Raw genomic sequence first — 18,424 nt, forward strand, 5'->3', positions numbered from 1 at the left:
GAGCGATGTGTGGAGGAGCGTTGTCATGGTGAATGTGTACGTCCTTGCTCAACATACCTCTTCTCCGGTTGTGGATTGCTCGTCTGAGTTTTTCAGAATCTCATAGTACCTGTCAGTGTTAATTGTGGTCCCAGCGATTCAGCTCCGACGATGAGGTGAAAGAAGAGGTTCATAACTTTCTTAACAACATGACGGCGAGCTGGTATGGCATGGGCATACAAAAACTGCCACAGCGACTACAAAAACGCATCGACAGAAATGTTGATTATGTCGAAAAACAGCTAAATGTTCAAGCTGTAAACTGATGTAAATCATTGTAGAAATAAACAGGTCTATGTACTTATAAAAAAATAGGCGACTTTACTTTTGGGATTACCCTCGTATATGAGACACAGGAAATTGGTGAGGTAAGAAGACGGATCACGCTAGGGTGATATTTTTATAGAGAAACTCACCAGGGTCTGCTAGAATAGAATGATAACGAACAGCATAAAATCCGGCTTGTTGAAGCATTTGTGTTTACCGTCTTCTTTTGCGGTAGCGAAACGTGGATCCCTAAGGGCAGAGACAAGCAGCGTAATGATGCATATGAGCTTTGGTGCTGCAGAAAAATGCTGGACACAAAATGGACTGGAAGAAGAACTAATATCCATTATTGAGCAACTCAGTATCTCAAGGCTCCTTTCTTCTCGTGTCAGCCAAAAAGTTCTGAAGATCAATAGCAATATTGAAGGAAAATCTAGAAAAAATAAACAGGGACGGAAAGATGGAGCGCATGAGACCTAGGGGGCTATCAGCTAGCAGGTGAATAGCTCAAATCAAGAAGATATCCAGTTTATCTCCTGAGTGGGATCTATCGTAACGTGGTAATCATCCGGGATGGAGGCGTTTCATAGGGTCACGACGCTTAGCAATGAACACAACGATGATGATGATTGTCCGCAAACCACTGCTTCACATATGCTATTTTATGACAGGACGCATTGTCCTTTAGATACGAAAAATCACCGTCTGCAAACAGTTCCTCTACTGCAAATAGTACACTGTGCTGTAAAATGTGTTCGCACCCTTCAGCATTCTGCGTTTTTTTAAGCACATGTAAGGTTAACATAGTTTCAGATTTTGTTACACATTGAGGCCTATATCCGTTGTATTACAATCTTATTTCACAATGTTTCGTGTTACTGTGTTAAGCGAAATTCAAGAAACGGATAGGAATGTTACAGTTTGAGAATTAAGTTCATATTCGAAGGGAAAAAAAATTGGTGTTGTTATTTTAATAGGCATTTTCAGATTCAGTACTCGTCCCATACAAATTGTTATGAACAGTCTCGGGAACAAGTGGCCGAAAATAACAACTAGAGTTTGCCAGCCATCTGATGTGTGTAATATCGCAGGTTATGGTAGGTTGAGTATAGCGGAGAGTTTGACGTGCTAATACTTGTATGTGGAGCAGGTCCGCAGCCATCCGTGACGAAAGGCACGTGCGTGATCCTGCCGGTGACGCAGCAGCAGTCGCTGAACGACGACAAGCGCCTCTGGGATGTCAAGGTGCACCACCAGGACGGGACCACGCTCACTCTGCAGGTGCGTACCCCAAACAGCGCAGTTGCTCTCACCAACGATTTGCTACATACGAACACTAACGAGTTCGTGCCTACAGTATCGTAACAGACATAGGGTTGATCCATAGATACAATGTTTTATTATTGAGTTACATGATACAATGTGACAGAAGATTCTCCATGGGTCCTTTGTGAGCAGCAACGGATGCACAACAACGGCTCAACGAAGCCGCTGGTAATACTAGGTGGCTGTAATTAAAGTGCAGCTACTCATGGGGTCCAATGTGGGCTGTAATTATCGTATGACAGCGAAACTTTGTAGATATGCTAATGCGTGAATACGGAGCCGATTTACGATGGAAAAATTAGGTCCAATTTTGGCCACCGGGTGCTTGTCTGGCGCTGTACACTGTTTGTATGACGATAGGAGATCCACGCTGTCATTTGACAAGCCATGTCGTGAGTGAACAGTGTGGCTATCGAGAAGAGAGGCAATGCGCTGTTAGTGAAATTGTTCTAATCGAACGGCAGCAATTACAGTGCTGCATTGAGAGAGTATCGCCGAGTGAAAGGTCTGAGGAGAAGCACAGTGTCATTAAGTAGTTTACAGAAGATGGTAGAAAAAATATGAAAACATGGGTGAGCTTGGTGTGGCATCTGGGAGAGGAAGGCGTCCTATCCACGTGGAAGTTGTTGACGAGGTTGCTGTGTCCCAGACAGTGCTAGTGCTCATGCAGTGTCACGAGAATTGCCCATCTCATGGTCAACAGTAAGGAAAGTTTTGCCGTCCATATCATGCACTGGTTCCCGTACAAGATCCAGACGGTGCAGCGACTGAAACCTCATGATTTGCAGCAGCGCTCTTTAAGTTCGGGCGCGGATCAAAGTTTATGACATGTGACCGGGCTGTCTTCTGTGGAGTGATGAGGCGTATTTCACACTACGAGAGGCAGTGAATACACAGACTTGCCGAATTGGAGATACTGTTAAATCGAGTGTTGTGCACGAATACCCGTTGCACTCGCCATATGTGTTTGTGTGGTGTGGATTCACAAGCACCTTTCTTCTCGGTTCGTTCTTCTTTGAAGAGAACACGCCTAGAGGGCCTGTCAGGTGTACCGTAACGTCTACAAGTTACTGAGACCTTCTTGTACAGCATGATTCCCGCTTTGTAAGGGCGAAACTGTGTGCTAACCGCTGTTTTCATGCAGGATGGTTAATAATGCCTCTCTCACTTGTTTGACCTTTTCTGCCCAGATCCCATCACAGAACCATTACATATGCATTTCTTGCATTCATAACACCAGATTTGCACCTGGTGGCCAAAATTGGAATTAATTTTTTCCAGAGTAAATCGATTAAGCATTAACGCATTAGAATATCTACCAAGTTTCGCTGCCATACGATAGTTACAGCCCACACTGGACTTCCATGAGTGGCTGCACTTTAATTATAACCACCTGGTACACGGACTCTTTCGAACAGTTGCATGGGTAGGGATAGTCTGTTCCAGGTCATGTACTTCGTTACCCAAACTTATTGTTTTTGCATCCCCACAACCGAAAGTTCAGCGGCATAGGGTTGAAGACTGACCAGGCCAGTCCACTAGATATAAATGTCCGAACCTCTGTAATGGAAAGATGTGAAAAAAAAGATATGGAACTATGAAATTGTTACAATAAATACAGTAAGCTATATGTAACACCCGTTTTTCCATTATTACTTTCAGTTTTTCTTCTTTCAATCTTCTGCTTTTTGTAAACAAATAAAATATGCATTACATTTTTTCGTCTTCTCATCAGAAAAGTAAAACATACACTCTGCACAAAAAGATAAAAAATTACAAAATCACTGTTCGAATTTTGGAGTAATAAAAGAAATGACAGCCAGCAATATTTTTTGCGTTTTACATTGCACTGATTCATATCGTGGAATCTCTTCTAATTAATTACGTTGCAATAATGACACTGTATAGAAGACTGTCTCATGCAGAAATTCTTAGATACACATAAGGATTTGAGAACCTGCATAAATTGGAGGAGATTAATAAGAATGCCATGTATAAATTTATCTGCATATGAACATAGCGCCAATATGTATCCACTGACTGACTGTTTACTCAAACGTACTTACAAATTTATCTGGCACTTTTCTCGTAAACACACGGCCATAAAATCGCAGAAATTATGTCTATAATACAAGACTTTATAATTCCGTGTCTAAATATTTTTCAATATATAAAGTAATCAATACGACATTTGAAATTATACGTTTTTGTACATATCTATGAAGAGTAACTGGTCCTCCTTTCAAATTCTTCTCTTTACATCCGCAGCAACAACAATATTGCACCACCACTGTTAGTAAAACTCAAACGTGCAGAAACGTACACAAAACAAGGTGAACGCGTCTAATGTTCCAGTTTCGCAATTATCGCAAATTGTAGGCAAACAGCGTAGTCCCAAAATGAAGTGACTATCCTGGTCTGATGATGAGAACATCCGCAGTAGGCTATGTTCACTGCACAGGTACATATACCCCATGCCTGGGACGGAAGAGGAATCATGTAACTGAGGCGGCACATGGGTACCATCCAGGTATTCACCTAGTGGGATGAGGGAAACCTCCAAAAAACCACATCCACGCCGGCCAAAACAACGCTGCACGTCGTTAATCCGATTGGGGGATTCAGTTCGAAGGTGACTCAACACTCCTTCCACTGCTGCCTGGGGCGCGGTTGCCGTTACATCGACTTTAATCTTCCCTAACCGTTTTTCCGACGGGACGAGTTTATAGGACGGTGTTAATTGTGAAGCACCCCGTGTTTCGCAGTCACTTTGCATCTCCGCCGTATGGGTCTCGCACACTTGGTGTCAGTGTGATCGCATCTGCCTGTCTGGTACTTCTTGCCAAGGTTCTTGCTTTGGTAGGCGGAAGTGTCGCTCTTACTTGGCACTTGAAGGCTTTCTGGCGCCTGCGCTCTAGTAACTGTGCCTGCACGAATGTCGACGATATTTCTTTAGGTTTTAGTAGCTTTGTTTGAAAATGTTAAACGTATCACTGAGAGGTAGGGCATTTTTGGTAGCTAAAAGATTTTATTTCTGATTATTTCAGTAGTTCTTTGTGCATATTTGAGGACAATTCGTGACGCACATGATGTGACAATATCGGTATTCACTCTGTGAGTTGAGAAGTTTTTTCCGCCATTAATAAACCGTCAGCATCAGTACTATCCACACCATGATAGTATTTAGATGACTGACTGTTAACAAACCGACAATGTGATTGTTTGTATTCGGTTGAGCTGCAGCACAGTTTAGCTTATATGCTGTCAAGAAAACTCGCTCTCTATATATTCAAAGAATTATCTTGAAAAATTCAAGCTATACAAACGCTTATTGAAGTTAATTATAATTTACCACGGTCAGAAAGGTGTCTTTGTTCCGTATATGTTCAAACAGCCTGAGGACTACGTGATTGTACAATTATAGTCTAGCGGATGATATCAAACAGAACTAGTTACGTCTTTTAGGTCATCAGTTTTATCAGATCGGCTTCGAAGTAGATATATAAAACGAACGAAGTGCTCGGAAAAAGGGTGTAAGACAGGGATGTAGTCTTTTTCTCCTACTGCTCACTCCGTACATCGAAGAAACAATGACGGAATTAAAAGAAAGGTTCGAGAGTGGAATTAAAATTGAAGGTGAAATGATGTCAATGATAAGATTCACTGATGACATTCCTATCCTCATTGGAACTGAAGAAGAGTCAGAGGATCTGGTGAATGGAATGTACCGTCTAATGAGTACAGAATATGGACTGAAACTAAATGGAAGAAAGACAGGAGTAGTGGGAAGTAGGAGAAATGAGGACAGCGAGAAACTTAACATCAGGACTGGTTATCACGAGGTAGATGAAGTTAAGCAATTCTGTTGCTTAGGAAGCAAAATAACCAGTGACGGACAGGGCAAGGAGGACATCAAAAGCAATGAGCACTGGCAAAAAGGGCATTCCTGGCCAAGAGAAGTCTAATAGTATAAAACATAGGCCTTGATTTGAGGAAGACATTTCTGAGAGTGTACGTTTGGAGCACAACATTGTACGGTAGCGAAACATGGACTGTGGGAAAAACAGAAAAGAAGAGATTCGAAGCATTTGAGATGGGGTGTTACAGAAGAATGTTGAAAATTAGGTTGACTGATAGGCTGAGGAATGAGGAGCTTCTCCGGAGAATCGGCGAGGAAAGGAATGACAAGAAAAAGAGACAGGATGGTAGGTCATCTGTTAAGACATTATGGAATAACTACCATGTTACTAGAGGGAGCTGTAAAGAGTGAAAACCGTAGAGGAATACAGAGACCACGGCGGGCCCCATCAAACTAGTCAGAAGAATGATGACTAAAAAAAACTATTTTAATTGGTGCATTAGAGGAATCCGATAACGTAGCAAAAAGAGAAAATTTATCGATTGTTGTAAGAGGCTCTAATTTTGCAGAATACATCACACGTAATTACTTACGAAATAAATGTGAAGTGGGCCGACACTTATATGGATTCAGGAAAGAAAAGAAATCAGTGAAAATTTTTCAGTTTACTTTCGAAAGTGAGGTACAGCAAAGAAACATTGACCATAGTTCTCTGTCTGTAACTACGTCAATTAATGCTTCTCAGAAAGAATGAGGTAACTGAAGGTCGAGCTACTCGCACACTCATCGAATCACGGGAAATTACTGTACGCTACGCTGTTTGCAAGTCAGTGCCTGTGTAGACGCAGAAATTAAAACTACATCGTCAACAAGGAGGAATGGAACTACTGAACTGGGCATTTTAAATGGATATATGTTATCGTGGCACGCTTTGAGCGAAAATACTCGGTTACCGGCAGAAAGCAAATTCTAAAACATAATGCAAAGAAGGAACACTTCAAAAACTCGCAAGTTCCGCGGGGCTAGTACATAATTATGCACAAATGCCTTGCAAGGCGCAGTTGGGACGTACATAGACAGTTAACGAAACTTCATACGAGCTCACAATTTTCTGATTGGACTGAATTTTGAAGGGAGCCATTTTCTATGCTGGCTCCCTTCAAAATTCAGTCCAATCAGAAAATTGTGAGCTCGTATGAAGTTTCGTTAACTGTCTATGTACGTCCCAACTGCGCCTTGCAAGGCATTTGTGCATAATTATGTCAGTGCCTGTGTAGACGCAGAAATTAAAACTACATCGTCAACAAGGAGGAATGGAACTACTGAACTGGGCATTTTAAATGGATATATGTTATCGTGGCACGCTTTGAGCGAAAATACTCGGTTACCGGCAGAAAGCAAATTCTAAAACATAATGCAAAGAAGGAACACTTCAAAAACTCGCAAGTTCCGCGGGGCTAGTACATAATTATGCACAAATGCCTTGCAAGGCGCAGTTGGGACGTACATAGACAGTTAACGAAACTTCATACGAGCTCACAATTTTCTGATTGGACTGAGTTTTGAAGGGAGCCAGCATAGAAAATGACTGATAAATGGCTGCTATAATTCACCATTGACACCTATAATTGGAGAGTAGGAATCCCTAGGTGGATATCTGCTATTTCATTAAATCTTAAGAGACGATGGCTTAGCAATCCCTCCTAATAAACAGTTAATTATAATTAGTGTAAAATAGCAGTAGGACACGGTTCTGACATAGTAGCCGAATGGATACCTCTGAGCTCTTTGGGTAAAGTATCACTACCTTAGGATACCAGAAGTCAATGAAATTGTAAAAATTCACACTGTAGACTCTTATTTGGTGTTACCATACATAAAATAATTAACCATACTTTTGTAGATACGAAACTGCATGTTAGCATGTGGGGCAAAGAAAATAAAAAATAATAAAATAAAAAAAAATAAAGGTAGTAAGTAATGAAATGAAATGTCGTGTGGCTAGGGCATCCCGTCGGATAGACCGGTGGCCTTTTTAACTGACGCCATTTCGTCATCTGCGACTCAGCCGGGAATCAAACCCGGGCCCCTTAGCATGCCATTCCGTCGCGCTGACCTCGTTTGATCTCATTTTGTTCGTTGCATTTGTTCGTGGCGGACGTCTCATGACACCCGTTCAAGGTCATCATTGATCCGTTCGTTCAGTTTTTTTTTTTTTTTTTTATTACAGAGGGCAGCTAACCCTCTGACCGAACACGCTGAGCTACCGGGCCGGAGCTCTGAGGCGAACGTACCAAGTAATAAATATTATACATGCCGTGTTTTGTTTTGAAGCCTCTCTTCAGCGATCACTGTTTTGATACACAATATCGGCGTTATGCCGCCTTCACGACTGTGTAAAGTCCTATTTAGACTTAAAGCGTTTCGCTTCATTTAAAGCATCATCACTGGTCACTGTAATAATTGAGATTTTGCACACATTTCGGTTTAATTACATCACAAATAATTCTCCTGTGTTTTTGGATCCTTACATTATTACCATGTTTTCTTCCATACACAGACACCTGTTTTTCAATACACTGCACTGCAATAGTTACAAAAAAACCATCATATTATCACAATAGAAATAGACAAAAAATAAACATCTTCAGTAACAAAGAAACATCTTATAACACAACAAGAAACTTTCCAATTTCAAAAGGAAGTCACAGAAAATAAACATATACTGAACTATCAGACACTATAATTACAAGTTTCAGCAAAGTAATAGCTTCTTTGACACACACACACACACACACACAAGATAAGCTCAACAGGTGGAAAAAACACCACACATACGAACAAAAATACACAGAAACAGTCAAACACATAGAAACAATGAGGTTGTAACCTCCCCACAAAATATGTATTTAACTTTAATCTCCACACAAAATTCGTTCACATTTAGCCTCCCCACAAAATTCATTCACATTTAGCGTAGCCTCAAAACAGCAAAATTCCTAAATTTCTCAACAGTAAAAATTATAATTATGTCGTTCACATTCAGTGTAACGTCCCAATAAAAAAAATAAATTCAGTAACCTGGTAATAATACAATGTACCTAACCTCTCAATTAAATTGTCGCTCACTTATGACTTTTCAATAATTCACTGTGAATTTAACCTGGTAAATTTTGGACGACAGCAGTGCTGCGTCATGGCCCTGAAAGATCATTCTGAATAAAAAAAAAGGAAAAATTCTTACCTCAATGAAGTCGCCGGATAACGCATATATATCTGCTCTTACAATAAATTTTTCTGTCACAGCCCTGTGCAATGCTGGCCGATAGATTAGTGATTTATGAAAGGGAAACAACTGTTTTTTTATCTTTTTTTTTTTTTTTTTTTGCAACAATCGGGATGATCATGGATGGGAGAAATTAGTAAATTCTTTAAATTGAAATGAATGGTTGTTAAAAGTTACTTTTTATGAGAAAGACTATTATTACGAGATTTTTAAAACATTTACATGGGACTTGAGATTAAATTACTACATATGCGCGAGGCTGCTTTTTACCTCATACAATAATACTCAGGCTCCGGCATCGCTGCACCGCGACCGGCCAGCCAGACCAGACCAGAGCAGACTCCAGACTAGCAACAACTTACTGCTACAGCTACACAAAAAAATGGTTCAAATGGCTCTGAGCACTATGGGACTCAACTGCTGTGGTCATTAGTCCCCTAGAACTTAGAACTACTTAAACCTAACTAACCTAAGGACATCACACACACCCATGCCCGAGGCAGGATTCGAACCTGCGACCGTAGCAGCAGCGCGGCTCCGGGCTGGAGCGCCTAGAACCGCACGGCCACCGCGGCCGGCACAGCTACACAGTTCCTACTGCAGTCAACACTGCTGTCTGGTCAGAGACCTTGCATATCGCAGGCAGTGCATGAGCAATACATCGAAATTACATCTGCTCGGACCTCTTACAAGGTGAATGATATATCCTACAAGATATGCTGCCCCCCGCTGCACCCCCCCACACACACATTTCGTACAATCAAAGCAAAGGTCTCATATCCATGAAGTGACTGTATATATATGAACCTATCATGCAAACGAGAAAATATTGTAACTAGTGGAGTGGAGAGTGTTGAAAAACGGCCGGTTAGGGGGTAAAACTACGTAAGAGGAGGCATCCATTGCAAAAGAAAATTGCGATAATTAGGGCAATGTACCACTCCACAAAGACACTTCGGTAATGGGAAAACTGAGGAGATGGACGTACCAATTGTTGTAACATTGAACCTGTTCATCAACTTTCTGACTTTTTGAATTCCACTTGCTTCTATTTTGAGTGAAATTTGTGTTTCGAAACGTACAGAGTCGAATAAAGAGGTTAGAGTAGCAGCAATGGGTATTTTGCAGAAGCTCCAGAATTTTATTTCAGGGATGAAACCTACTTAGTGGAAGGACAAATGTAAAATTTATTACCTCACTCGTTGTTCGTTGTAGCGTCCAGTCCGCTGACTCCTTTGATGAAGCTCTCCATGCCAGTCTTATCTTGTACAAACAACATGTCTGCATAACTGCCGCAACTAATATCCATTTGAACCTTAGTACTGTAGTCATGCCTTGGCTTCCCTCTACAATACACCACGCACTTCCCTCCACAACCAAACTGACGATTCATGATGCCTCAGGATCTATTCCGTAAATCAATACCATCTTTTATCCATGTTTTTGTGTAGCACTCTTTCCTCCCAAGATAGATTTAGTGCCTTTTTATTAATTATTTGGTCTACCAGTCGTTCGCACGTACCAGAAAAATATAAGGAAAAGTAGGATTTTACTTCTTGTCGACGCAGAGGTAGTTAGGACACATTGGCGGAAAGTACAAGAATTGGGAAGGAAATTGGCAACGTCTTTTCCAAAAGAAACACATACCACTTTCGCCTCAGTATTGGGTTGGTGCGGTTTTCCATAGTAACACAACAGATACATATAACAGAGGCTTTCGTCGTCAATAATATGTACTCCATCACTATTTACGAACGTCTATCAACACTTTTCGAATCAGTTACTGTAGATATCACGTGGTTTGGAGGCGAAGACTCGTCCAGACATGTTCAGAGCCCGTTTTCATCCGGAAGGGATGTTCCTCGAAAGTTGTTCGGTAGAGAGCGAAAAATGTGAAAATATGAGGGCGCGAGATGAGGTGAACAATGTGGGTGCGGAATGACTTACCAATCCAACTTATGTACAGTGTTTTTTGTCAGTCTAGCAGAGTGCGGGCGGGCATTATCGTGGAGTAGCATTTCACGCAGCCTTCCTGGTCTTTGCTGTTGGAGTGCGTCTGCAAGACTTCTCAGTTGTTGACAATAAATGTCAGCTGAGATGGTTACATGTCCGGGAAGCTATTCTTAATAACCGCAGCGTTGCTATTCTACCAGATGAATAACGTTATTTTTTGTGGCTGCGCGCAGGTCATGAACTGCTCCTTTTTTTGGACTCAACCATTCCTTTTTTACCCCTTACGTTAGCATAAAGACAACGTTTCTCGTCACCAATAACCGTGTAGGGTAGGAATCATCCGTGTTGTTCACGTGTCATTTCATGACGATCAAGCAGAGACGCACAGAATGGTTTTTGTGATTTTGGCTTGGAGCACGCGTTACCCATGCATCCAATTTTTGAACTTTCTCCATTGCATGCAAATGTCGCACGATGGTGGAATAAAATGTAAATGCCATGTGGCTACGGCCTCCCGTCAGGTAGACCGTTCGCCTGGTGCAAGTCTTTCGAGTTGACGCCACTTCGGCGACTTGCGTGTCGATGGGGAAGAAATGATGATGATAAGGACAAGTCTCTGAGCGGAGAAAATCTCCTACCCAGCCGGGAATCAAAACCGGGCCGTTAGGGATGACATTTCGTTGAGCTGATCACTTTTTTCTTTTCTTTTAATGAGATAGTGGACCGGTGGGATCTCGGGGGGAAAATGGGCAGGGGTCGAAACCCAAGGCCTGGCTACAGTGTCTCCCTCACCACCATCGAGCTTGTGGGACACAGGAAAGTGGAAACACAGGAATCAACGGAAGTGGAAGGCGTTGTTGTGGTTCATTTATTATTCAATATTATCATGAAACTATGTGGAACACATCGGCGACAGAGGAGAAAAATATAAATCTTAGGTAAAGAAAAAGAAAAGGAAAAGGAAAAGAATGAAGAAATAAAATACGTGAAATATACGACGCGCTCTCCCGTCCGCGGAGGTCAGAGGTATAATCGATCATAGGCGGCTTAAACTAAGACACCGCCGGGAGGGGGGGGGGTAGGTGCCCTCTGCTCGAGGCACTCCCCTCCCCCCCTCCCCCAACTTGCTGAAGGTCTAACAAAGACCCGTCGAAGATAGTTAGCAAATAATGTTCGGTGTTGTGGCGTGTTTTCGAGAGCTGCAAGGGCTGTTCGTAAATAGGTCTAGAAGTCGAGGCGGGATTTAGGTCCCTCATGAAAGAGCTAAGCGACCGCTCAATCTTTGACCCACGTAATAGCATGACATTTCGCGGCGGGAAAATGTTTGTTCTCCGGCTATAGAGACATTCGAGGTTCGATTGAGTCTGGTGGCACTCGGAGATAGCAGGCATTGATTTGCTGCACGAAGCGCCAGACATCTTGCGAAGAGGTGCATGTCAGACGGTAGTCATCCGTGTCCAGTTGCTGGCAAAGGAGACAAAGAGGGGATTGTGACAAGCCAATGTTGTACATTCGCTGTTTCGTGGCAAATTTACTGTTGACTATGCGATACCACAGTGCCCGGACGTCCGTAGGAAGGAAGGGCTGGAGGACGGTAGTCCACACTATGAGCCACTGGATAGAGTGATGTTTGGTCTCCACCACATTCCGGGGAACACGGCGCAGTAGGGGGCTGTAAAAATCCTAGGTGGGCGCATATCTGGGAGACTGGTATGTATGTAACTGTAGTCTACGAAAAAGGTCAAAATATGAGATAAATGAGGGATGATATGGCCGACAGACACCGGTGGTGAGTTGGAAGCGGGCAGGAGGATCTCAAGCAAGCTGCGTGTTAGAGATGTGCCCCGGTCTGTCCACTGGCTTCTCATGGTACTCATATGCAGGGTCGCAGCACGCATACGGACATTGACGAGCCCGAGGCCACCATCCCGTGGGAGCAGGGTAAATGCCTCATAACGGACTTTGAACATGGAACCAGCCGTGAGGTAATACCCAAAAGCCGCCTGAAGGTTGCGCCAAATCGCAGTCGGCAGAAGGAGAACTTAAAAAAAAAATAAAAATTCTTTATTTCAATAACAATACTAGTTATACATGTTAACCCACCTCCTAAGATGATTAGTGGGTCATAAAGTGATACATAAATTGGATTACAATGCGGCTTTAACTATTACAGTTATGTTAGTGAGCTACAGTTTAACTACTACAGTGTGTTAGTTTTAGTTTTCTACAACAATGGGCAATTTGATCTAACTTACTTGTTACTTAACTAATCTAAAATGACTATTACCTGCAGCGTCACAGGTGTGCCAGTAGAGTACAAACCTACTTACGATAGGCAGGCTCCACGAGCTTATCCCGAGGAGCATGCCCCTGGAACTGGGCTGGCCAAGGTAGGTAATCGCTGCAGTTCCCTAAATTAATGTCCTAAGTCCTACAAAACTAACTTAACCTACGTCTTATCCGGTGCTTTGTCGTAATCGGTGGTGTTGACCCCCCCCCCCCCCCCTCCCCTAGTCCTGTACGTGGCGGTTTCCAACTATGATGGAAGTCGGCCAGCCCAGGCACAGGCGGTATGGGAATGGGATCTGGTCTCAATCGGTTTGATCTACGAGTTGATACCTATTCTAGGTCCCTCAGGTATTCTGATAACACTTTCCGTTATACCCCATCTGCCAATGCATTCAAAGTGTGAAAAGTGTCTTGTTGTCTGAGTAGTTGGTATGTGTCGTTGTTCGGAAGTCTGTCTCGGAGTGTTGTCGCGACATCATTGAAGAGAGGGCACTCGAAAACCACATGGTCGGGAGTACCCTCTGCCGCGCCACAATCACACTCGGGGGTTGCCCTTTTCCCAAACCGACATAAATATGTCGGATAGGGTCCATGGCCAGTGAGAAAGTGAATGAGTCCTCGTGTAGGTTCGAAATATTTCATGCCCCCACGCTCTTTTACATCTGGTAAAAACTGGAAGGTCCTTCTCCCAGTTTCTTCTTCCTCCCAAGCCCTCTGCCAAAGTTCCTCCTCTGTTTCGTATTTCCCTCTTATCCTCCACCCTCACACCCATGATTTCTATTATTTTCTCCACATTCCCCTTTTTGGCCCAGTACCTCGCCGCTTGTTCTTGCGCGATGTGGACCAATTTTGATGCCACTGAAAGATTAAGAAACTCAACGTGTTGAAGTATGTCCTGGTGGCGCAGGAGGTTCTGGCGAACGTCGTTGCGGATGAGGTGTAACAGTCGACGGAAATTCGTTGCCTCTGTGCGTGAGATCGCGGGGGTAAAGGTAATGCCAGGTACCGGAAAGTCCGTACAAGCGGCAAGGGTGCCACTTCACCTTCCTGGAGACCTCGTCCAATGTGCGTTGCAGAAGATTTGGCGACACTGATGGCACTGCCAGCGGCAGGCCCATAACGGGTAACCAGTTCCAGGACTGCTCGAATCTCAGAGCCGCAGCGAATGAGAAGGAGGAGGTCATCAGCATATGCCCGACAGCGAAAAGTGTGTTGGAGCAGGGTGAGACCAGAGAGCTTGGTTGTCAAGCTCCCAATGAGGAGCTCAAGGGCAATAGCATACAGGATGGTAGAGATGGGGCACCCTTGCCATATGGAATGGCAGATGGGTACCGGCCCTGCTAAACGTCCATTGATTTGGACATGTGAACTGGCACTGTTGTATAGACGCCGGAGGACGTCGAGGAACGGAGGGGGGATGCCCATTCGGGCCGCAAACGAAAACATGAAACGATGGCACACTTTATCGAAGGCGCTGTCGAAGTCTACAGCGACGTCTGCTGCACGGAGTATGCAGGCCGCCGCCATTGCAATTAAGTCGCGGCATTCCCCTGTAGCAGTCTGTATGTTAACCTGTCCCCCAGGTGTCGTTTGCTCTGGGGAGAGGATATGAGGGAGTATTGTTCGGAGCCGCATTGCCAGTAAGTGAGGGAAAATTTTGAAATCGGCATTGAGTAGGGTGAGAGGTCTGTAACTCGTGACCGTCGAACCACGGCTCGTTTGTGGACCGGAATGATGATGCTCTCAGCAAAGGTGGGTGGGATTGCTTGGTCAGATGTCATCAGTTCTTGATACATAGTCTTCGGTTCCGGGTTCGATCCCCGCCACTGCCTAAATTTTGATAAATAATCAGCATTGGCGGCTGAAGACTTCCGGCGTAAGAAGTCGGCGTCATTCTGCCAACGGCCTTGTCAAAGAGGGCGGAAGAGCGGATAGAGGTTCAGGGCACTCTCTTGTCCTAGGGGTGGGAAATTGCCTCTAAAGGCGGAAGAATCAGCAATGATCAACGACATGAGGATGCAGAACGCAATGGAAACCACTGCATTAAAGACACGTAACGTGTATCCACAGGACATGTGGCCTGTAATTGAAGAAGTTTCATGATGATCTCTCCTTTGGCAAAAGATTCCGGAATAGTCCCCCATTCGGATCTCCGGGAGGGTACTGCCAAGCGGGAGGTTACCATGAGAAAAAGATTTAATAATTTACGAAAGGATAACGTTCTACGAGTCGGGGCGTGGAATGTCAGAAGCTTGAACGTGGTACGGAAACTAGAAAATCTGAAAAGGGAAATGCAAAGGCTCAATCTAGATATAGTAGGGGTCAGTGAGGTGAAGTGGAAGGAAGACAAGGATTTCTGGTCAGATGAGTATCGGGTAATTTCAACAGCAGAAGAAAATGGTATAACAGGTGTAGGATTCGTTATGAATAGGAAGGTAGGGCAGAGGGTGTGTTACTGTGAACAGTTCAGTGACCGGGTTGTTCTAATCAGAATCGACAGCAGACCAACACCGACAACGATAGTTCAGGTATACATGCCGACGTCGCAAGCTGAAGATGAACAGATAGAGAAAGAGTATGAGGATATTGAAAGGGTAATGCAGTATGTAAAGGAGGACGAAAATCTAATAGTCATGGGCGACTGGAATGCAGTTGTAGGGGAAGGAGTAGAAGAAAAGGTTACAGGAGAATATGGGTTCAAAATGGTTCAAATGGCTCTGAGCACTATGGGACTTAACTTCTAAGGTCATCAGTCCCCTAGAACTTAGAACTACTTAAATCTAACTAACCTAAGGACATCACACACGTCCATGCCCGAGGCAGGATTCGAACCTGCGACCGTAGCGGTCACGCGGTTCCAGACTGTAGAGCCTTTAACCGCTTGGCCACGCCGGCCGGCGGAGAATATGGGCTTGGAACAAGGAATGAAAGAGGAGAAAGACTAATTGAGTTCTGTAACAAGTTTCAGCTAGTAATAGCGAATACCCTGTTCAAGAATCACAAGAGGAGGAGGTGTACTTGGAAAAGGCCAGGAGATACGGGAAGATTTCAATTAGATTACATCACGGTCAGACAGAGATTCCGAAATCAGATACTGGATTGTAAGGCGTACCCAGGAGCAGATATAGACTCAGATCACAATATAGTAGTGATGAAGAGTAGGCTGAAGTTCAAGACATTAGTCAGGAAGAATCAATACGCAAAGAAGTGGGATACAGAAGTCTAAGGAATGACGAGATACGTTTGAAGTTCTCTAACGCTATAGATACAGCAATAAGGAATAGCGCAGTAGGCAGTACAGTTGAAGAGGAATGGGCATCTCTAAAAAGGGCCATCACAGAAGTTGGGAAGGAAAACATAGGTACAAAGAAGGTAGCTGCGAAGAAACCATGGGTAACAGGAGAAATACTTCAGTTGATTGATGAAAGGAGGAAGTACAAACATGTTCCGGGAAAATCAGGAATACAGAAACACAAGTCGCTGAGGAATGAAATAAATAGGAAGTGTAGGGAAGCTAAATGGCTGCAGGAAAAATGTGAATACATCGAAAAAGATATGATTGTCGGAAGGACAGACTCAGCATATAGGAAAGTCAAAACAACCTTTGGTGACATTAAAAGCAACGGTGGTAACATTAAGAGTGCAACGGGAATTCCACTGTTAAATGCAGAGGAGAGAGCAGATAGGTGGAAAGAATACACTGAAAGCCTCTATGAGGGTGAAGATTTGTCTGATGTGATAGAAGAAGAAACAGGAGTCGATTTAGAAGAGATAGGGGATCCAGTATTACAATCGGAATTTAAAAGAGCTTTGGAGGACTTACGGTCAAATAAGGCAGAAGGGATGGATAACATTCCATCAGAATTTCTAAAATCATTGGGGGAAGTGGCAACAAAACGACTATTCACGTTGGTGTGTAGAATATATGAGTCTGGCGATATACCATCTGACTTTCGGAAAAGCATCATCCACACAATTCCGAAGACGGCAAGAGCTGACAAGTGCGAGAATTATCGCACAATCAACTTAACAGCTCATGCATCGAAGCTGCTTACAAGAATAATATACAGAAAAATGTAAAGAAAACTGAGAATGCGCTAGGTGACGACATTTGGCTTTAGGAAAAGTAAAGGGACGAGAGAGGCAATTCTGACGTTACGGCTAATAATGGAAGCAAGGCTAAAGAAAAATCAAGACACTTTCATAGGATTTGTCGACCTGGAAAAAGCGTTCGACAATATAAAATGGTGCAAGTTGTTCGAGATTCTGAAAAAAAGTAGGGGTAAGCTATAGGGAGAGACGGGTCATATACAATATGTACAACAACCAAGAGGGGATAATAAGAGTGGACGATCAAGAACGAAGTGCTCGTATTAAGAAGGGTGTAAGACAAGGCTGTAGCCTTTCACCCCTACTCTTCAATCTGTACATTGAGGAAGCAATGATGGAAATAAAAGAAAGGTTCAGGAGTGGAATTAAAATACAAGGTGAAAGGATAGCAATGATACGATTCGCTGATGACATTGCTATCCTGAGTGAAAGTGAAGAAGAATTAAATGATCTGCTGAACGGAATGAACAGTCTAATGAGTACACAGTATGGTTTGAGAGTAAATCGGAGAAAGACGAAGGTAATGAGAAGTAGTAGAAATGAGAACAGCGAGAAACTTAACATCAGGATTGATGGTCACGAAGTCAATGAAGTTAAGGAATTCTGCTATCTAGGCAGTAAAATAACCAATGACGGACGGAGCAAGGAGGACATCAAAAGCAGACTCACTATGGCAAAAAAGGCATTTCTGGCCAAGAGAAGTCTACTAATATCAAATACCGGCCTTAATTTGAGGAAGAAATTTCTGAGGATGTACGTCTGGAGTACAGCATTGTATGGTAGTGAAACATGGACTGTGGGAAAACCGGAACAGAGGAGAATCGAAGCATTTGAGATGTGGTGCTATAGACGAATGTTGAAAATTAGGTGGACTGAGAAGGTAAGGAATGAGGAGGTTCTACGCAGAATCGGAGAGGAAAGGAATATGTGGAAAACACTGATAAGGAGAAGGGACAGGATGATAGGACATCTGCTAAGACATGAGGGAATGACTTCCATGGTACTAGAGGGAGCTGGAGAGGAAAAAACTGTAGAGGAAGACTGAGATTGGAATACGTCAAGCAAATAATTGAGGACGTAGGTTGCAAGTGCTACTCTGAGATGAAGAGGTTAGCACAGGAAAGGAATTCGTGGCGGGCCGCATCAAACCAGTCAGTAGACTGATGACAAAAAAAAAAAAAAGTCGTCCACCGCGGTGCCATGAGGTTCCTGAAGGTACGGTAAAACACAATCGATAAGCCGTCGATGCCGGGCGATCTGTTGACTGCACCTTTGTCGATTGCGTTGTCGACTTT

At 43.4% G+C, this 18,424-nt stretch overlaps 1 protein-coding gene across 3 annotated transcripts in view; it reads left to right on the forward strand.

The window, feature by feature from the left end:
- LOC124777371 (hemocyte protein-glutamine gamma-glutamyltransferase-like) overlaps positions 1-18,424 on the forward strand; it is a 165,266-nt gene that overhangs the window by 71,735 nt on the left and 75,107 nt on the right. For all 3 annotated transcript variants that reach the window (XM_047252754.1, XM_047252755.1, XM_047252756.1), the window contains one exon: positions 1,457-1,587. In XM_047252754.1, the coding sequence (XP_047108710.1) occupies positions 1,457-1,587 (131 nt within the window). The remainder of the gene's footprint in view (positions 1-1,456; positions 1,588-18,424) is intronic.

The sequence above is a fragment of the Schistocerca piceifrons genome, chromosome 2, assembly GCF_021461385.2.
Source record: "Schistocerca piceifrons isolate TAMUIC-IGC-003096 chromosome 2, iqSchPice1.1, whole genome shotgun sequence".
In the NCBI taxonomy this organism is placed as follows: Eukaryota; Metazoa; Arthropoda; class Insecta; order Orthoptera; family Acrididae; genus Schistocerca; species Schistocerca piceifrons.